The sequence below is a fragment of the Branchiostoma floridae genome, chromosome 5, assembly GCF_000003815.2.
Source record: "Branchiostoma floridae strain S238N-H82 chromosome 5, Bfl_VNyyK, whole genome shotgun sequence".
Lineage (NCBI taxonomy): Eukaryota > Metazoa > Chordata > Leptocardii > Amphioxiformes > Branchiostomatidae > Branchiostoma > Branchiostoma floridae.
In genome coordinates, this window is record NC_049983.1 from 21,119,341 (window position 1) to 21,125,340 (window position 6,000).

General features: G+C 42.6%; 1 protein-coding gene across 1 annotated transcript; it reads left to right on the forward strand.

Moving 5' to 3' along the window:
* The first annotated feature begins 1,653 nt into the window (after positions 1-1,653).
* Positions 1,654-4,447, forward strand: LOC118416875. Its single transcript, XM_035822148.1, has 3 exons — positions 1,654-2,107; positions 2,687-2,821; positions 3,768-4,447. The coding sequence occupies exons 1-3, from the start codon at positions 1,928-1,930 to the stop codon at positions 3,948-3,950; spliced, it is 498 nt and encodes a 165-aa protein (XP_035678041.1). The 5' UTR covers positions 1,654-1,927; the 3' UTR covers positions 3,951-4,447.
* The last annotated feature ends 1,553 nt before the right edge of the window (positions 4,448-6,000 follow it).

The following is a 6,000-nucleotide window of genomic DNA, read 5'->3' on the forward strand; positions in this document are numbered from 1 at the left end:
AAAGAAAATCATCTATTCTAAACTTGGTAATTTCGAACGGAACTCCTTTAAAGATCTCTGAACAACTGGAACCCAAGGTGTTGCATGAAATTTGCCGAAGATTTGTACTTTGTCGTTCGGCACCCTACCCTACAAGGTGTACCATACCGACAGGAAGAACTCGCCCACGTGCAGATGGATGAAGGGCACAGAACAGTGGGCGGCTGAAATAAGCACCGTCCTATTTATACGTGGAATTTTGCCCGGAACATGGTCACTCCCCCGTCTTTAATGACTACAGTGTGTGACTGAGCAGGCGAGCATCTACATACAGTCCCACCACTTCAGTGGTACACGCCCAATTTCCTTTTGCTCTCATGCAATACGACTTTTGACACAACAGACCTTTCTTAAGACACTGCGTCATCAAAATAGTTTTTAGAATAGACGGCAAAATGTGATAGGGAGCTCTACCTATCTTGGTAAGACGAGGGATGTTGATGAAATGATATGAGGTGTGAACCTATCCAAACACCTGTTTGAGCCGCCCTTCCCTTCAGGTGAAACGCCCTTATCACTGTTTACCTGTTACGCGTTACCGGTTACTGTTACTTGACGTCAGAGTGTAGGTAACCTTAACTTGCGGTGAGAGATTCCCCTTTGTCACTACAGATGTGGTGTAAAAAAATCAATAACCTTTTTTTCACTTGTAGCTCTGTAAAGACACAGACCCGTGCTCAATACTCCCAGGCGCCTACTTAAATTTTGTAATCTTTTAACTCAAGAACACGTCCCTCCAAAATGCCGGTACGTTAAAAGGCGACATCACGGGAAAGCCTCATAGAACATGAAAAGCATACTTAGAAGCTGTAAAACACACGTTTTACATTTGGAGTCGTGTGTTTAAGGTTTAAGATACTAATCTCATAAACAAACGGAAACACCCACTCACTGATTCCCTAAGTCAAGTGTTATCCCTTCAATAACTTGTCCATGAATGGTACCGGTGTTTAAAGGTCCCTACTGTGCGTTGTGAACGTTGTGTCATCGTCTGCTAATGTTTCCGGTTTGTTTAATAAAAACGAAACAATGGTTGCTTATATATAGGTCCTTTGTTGTACATCTGCGCCAGATTAACGTCAGCACTACGGAGACCCGGAACGTCTGAAGCACTTCCTTTGTTATAGTGTACAGTGTACTATGGTTAGATGATGATCAATGATAATCCGTCTAAATATCGCAAATAGTTATTCAACACGCTTCACCATGAAAAACCTTTGACGAAGATGATGAAGTCACTACATGAACTATTTGAACACTACAGGATTTACTGTTGCAATTTCTGAAATTGTAAATTAAATGCTTTAGAGGCTTAATCCAAACTTTAAAAACGTATTGTTAACTCGAAACTTATCTCTAGTAATGTACGAATCCCAATCATTTCATTTGAAAAACAGAGCAACTTGTATCCACGAATAGAAGCGAAGATGCGAGAATTTCATCACCATCTTGGCTGCCTTCACCCAGACTTCACCTAAGACCTCCCCAGTGTTTCGCGCCCATGAAGCGCCCTCCTTATTTGGGCATTCTCGCCATTACTCGCCATTCCGGAAAATACCGAGAACATTATATCAGACCTGTCGTATCCGCCAGATCTCGGAAGAATGTCGTAATTCTCTCCATATAAGGAAGGTGAAATTGTTGCCAAAACATACGCAACAGATTAGTATTATATGTTTGTGGTTTAATCCCCGCAGCTGTTATGTCTCCCGCACCCGCACCCAACCGTGAACTTGAACCCCCATTCAGGAAGCTCATACTGTATAAATACAGCGTCAGCTCGACTAGCGGATCAGAGAAGCATTAGGCAGCGTTCCCAGCCGTCAGCCTGCTACAGTTACAGGTCCGCTTGCAGTTTCACACCGTCCACAGTCACTGAAGAGACAGCATGGATGCAAAAGCTACGATTTTAGCTTTCTTGGTGGCGTTCGCCGGAGTGCTGGACCCTGCTCGGGGTCTGTACATCCCAAGGGGTCGGGAAAAGGCCGAGGCACAACCGCCAATGTCCTATTCTGTGGACGAGAGAGGCGTGGCGTTTGGAGATGACATGTTGAGACCAGATCTAGAGGTATGGAATGTTTCCATCTCATGTATGACCAAATCATGAATGCCGTACAGGTGGTCTGTAGGGGGCAAAAATTCTTACTGTTATTGGCACTTGTCGTGTTGAACTTAAAGGTGCGTACAAAGATCGTGTCATTCAGAACGGCCTTTGTTAAATATGTCACAAGGCCGACTTGTTTCCAGGGGCTCGGATTTTAGTACATTGTATCGCTTTCAGGGTCTGTCATGACCTAATGGTGTCCGCATAGTTTTCTTTCTGTGTGGGAATCAATGCTGTACCATGTTTTGAAAAGATAGTCTATTTGCGTTGTTCAGTTGCAACACGTGGTACAAAAATCGTGGGTATGTTTTTGTCGACGGTAATTGAAAAATCTAAAAGGTAGGATGGTTATCTTTAGATAAAAACAAGACCAAAGAGTTAGACAGTCCAAATGTCCTACTCATACTTTTTTGTTCTCCAAAAAACACTGTAAAACTACAGTTGTGTTTCAAGTGCGGATACATTTGTAGAAGGATTTTAAACACACGTTTACATGTGTTTGTTTTTCGTTTTCTCAAATCATTTTCGCCACTTCTGTCACAGGTTGAGGACAAGTTCGGCCGCCCCTGCCCCTCCTGTCCTTCAGAAGTAGACGTCGAGGCTCTCGCCAAGTTCAAGAGTGTGGTTGCTGCACAGCTGTCTGATATCTCCGTCCGCATGTATGACTTGTTGGCACAGGTACGCACAAACTTTACTAGGACGTTTTCATTGAATTTTGCATTGTATGTACATGTATACATTTCGTTACGATTTTACAAGGAAGACTGAATGCTGTAGCCCGATCAAGGATTCGTCTTTCGGAAGGGACATAAAACGGGGGTCCCGTGTTCGAGGAGGTGCCCCGAGCACGTAATTCAGCCTCATTACTAAAAATATTGGGTACCTGCTGGCTGCAAATACACCAGCTGCAGATTTACACCAGATGTATTATGTAACAAGAATCCTCGTTATGGGAGATAACATTGGAAACAAAAGACACTTATGGTGCTGGGGTCACGGGCTCTGAGAAAATAAGGATTCCAGCGCACCCCTGAAATAACTTCCAGCCCCTTTCAAAGGGACGAAACACTCGTGTTACATCAACAGTTGGAAATAAAATGCCACCATAAGAGTTGTCAACAATAACTACTATCGTAGATATCACGTGGGTTTATTTTTGGCCCGTGGGAACAGTAGATACGAAGTTGGAAACCTGCCAAAACAAAGTATACTTCCAAGCTATACTGCCCTTCTTTAATGTTATCTCCATCGTTATTACGTACACGGTACCTTTATCCACGTTCCTATCTGAGCTTCATCAAATCTCGGCACATACTGTTGAACGTTCAAGTGGTGTGAGAGTGGAGACTTTGTCCCATTCAAACATACAGACAAACATTTCTAACGCTTTGAAGTGTAGAGTGCGCGGGAGTATTTGTTTAATTACCGTTATTCTGTGACCCAGAATTAACCTTAAGCTACAGAAAGACATGGCGTCTTTTGGAAGATGACAAAACACACCAAACGCTGAAAATGTTGTAAATAACAATTTTCAGTGTTCTAAGTAAGGTTTTGTGAGGCAATTATGATGCACAGATTTTACATCTTAGATTTTCAGTAATATTTTTGTGCTTATTGTTCACAGGTTGACAATTTTGAGATGGCCATGGAGGCTCGTCAGCTGGAAATGGAAGCAAGACTGGACGTTCAGCAGCGCCAGCTTGAGGAACTGCAGCAAACTGCACGCACCGACGAGTTGAACAGAACAGGGAAGAAACATCACAAGCACAGAAAAGGACCTAGAATAATTTTCCCTCGCACGCCTTAAGCAGGCAATATTTTGATAGGTCTATAGTCAAAAATATCGATTTCGATTTTGTGGATATATTTGCGTTATTATTGCATTTCGGTGCGATGCAGGGAATATGTTGACTGTTGTCATTGGTAACTATGAAAACCGATGCGTAAGTTATAAAGAATATTAAGTTATCTGTGATTTCAAAATTGAAAAAGTCTATTTATTTGTAGGTCAATACGTACTGGCGTGCTTAGTAAATCTGATTACTGTTAGGCGTGTACATGAGCCTCCTAATCTAGACATAGCTGCTTACCTGCATTGAAACAGTTCGTTTTGTAACATATTGATTCGTAAGCGAGAAAGACAAAACCGTTGTTCTGTGAATACGTATACGTTTTGCTGGGGCAAATAAGCGTTTTAAATGTACAGTATAGTAAGCTGGCCTTCTGCAATGACAGCTATATTATGGATGTAAGAAATGTTAGAATTTCTTGGTGAACACAAAGACAAATGAAATACCAACATAATCCCTCTCCAGACTCATGCTTTTTTTTCACTCAACTTTGTTGATAACGAAAAGTATTCCAAGATATGGTAGTCTTATTTCAAGCATGATGGATCGCATCAAATGAATAGAAAATCTTCTGAAATGAAAAGATGCATGGATTGCCCTCAAACTGGTTTGCATATGACACACAAAGGACTGGATGATTAGCGCATTGATTAAATCAAGGAGCTTTTATCAACTCCTTGATTAAATCCATGGTTTACCCTTCTATACTTTTTACTTTTTCAAACTCACTCACTCTCGCTCAGTAATCCCATAGCAAGAAGCCGTAGGAGCGGGTTTTCAGCAAAGGTTCTCCGCCGTTGTCGGTCATCAGCCAGCGATGGATTACGGACTTGAGATTAATATATTAGATTTCCCTCCCATATGTATCCTAAAAGAGTGGTTTCACTGAAAGATAAGCACTGGCACACAGAATATGCACGTGGAATACGCGAGGTACGCCAGAGAAACACCCCTTAGTGAGATGACGTGATAACGTATACTGTACAAAAGTCGATAGTTGCTCTCACACAGTGCACGCGTGTCACGATCCCTATGACAACATGCGCACGACTTGGCCTCGGGTATCGATTGTCATTGACGTCATCAGTGCCGATACACAATCAGGGTCCGCCTCCGGCGGGTAACATGATATGCTCGGTTCCCATGTGTAAACAGATAGTTAGCGGGAAGTGTTGTGCACATATTAGGGCTGGGTACCGGTACAGGAAATTCAGGTCCAGGTCCGGTTCAGGTCCAAAGGATCAGGTCCAGGTCCGGACCTGAACCTGGACCTGATTCAGTATGACTCATACCAATTGTCCATTTCACTACAAAGAAATCTGTTTGGCGGAGTATTAGACGTTTTAAAATCCTACAACGCTAACTGCACCTGTACGATTGACTGTAAACCTTGGTAGAAATTACTATAAACTCTACTCTACTTCACTCTTGTCATTTTCTTCCAACTGCAAGCGCCAAAACGTGTGAATGCCTGATAAAATAATATGTTAATTTTCTAATCGGTCCAACATCCGGTCCACCTAATTTTTTCAGGTCCGGTTTTTCTGGACCGGTCCAATAAGAAAAACCGGTTTTGTACCGGAACGCTGTACCGATACCCAGCCCTAGTAGACACCGTTGCGACACAAGTCGCCCTACCGTGACATCATGTAGACACTGGTACGACATAGCGCGCCAATACGCCATTAGATAGACACTAGTACGACACAGTACGCCCATACGACTTTAGATAGACACAGGTACGATATAATGCGTCCGCACGACATTAGGTAGACACTGGTACGATAAAATTCGTCCGTAAGACATTAGGCAGACATTGGTACGACATAGTGAACCTATACAACAAAAAGACAATGGTGCGATATTAGGTACTAGGTAGACACTGGTAAGACATTAGGTAGACACTGTAACGACATAATGCGCCCGTATATTAGTCTCTACCAGACTCCGAATCGCTGGAAAATCGTAGAAATGGAACAAATAGAGAGGAATATAACCGGCCAGGGA

Excerpts from the sequence above, each read along its gene's own strand:
- LOC118416875 (XM_035822148.1), top strand. The coding sequence starts at position 1,928 with ATGGATGCAAAAGCTACGATTTTAGCTTTCTTGGTGGCGTTCGCCGGA. Across the intron at positions 2,108-2,686 it reads TGTTGAGACCAGATCTAGAG|GTTGAGGACAAGTTCGGCCG; the intron begins GTATGGAATGTT and ends CTTCTGTCACAG. Across the intron at positions 2,822-3,767 it reads TGTATGACTTGTTGGCACAG|GTTGACAATTTTGAGATGGC; the intron begins GTACGCACAAAC and ends TATTGTTCACAG.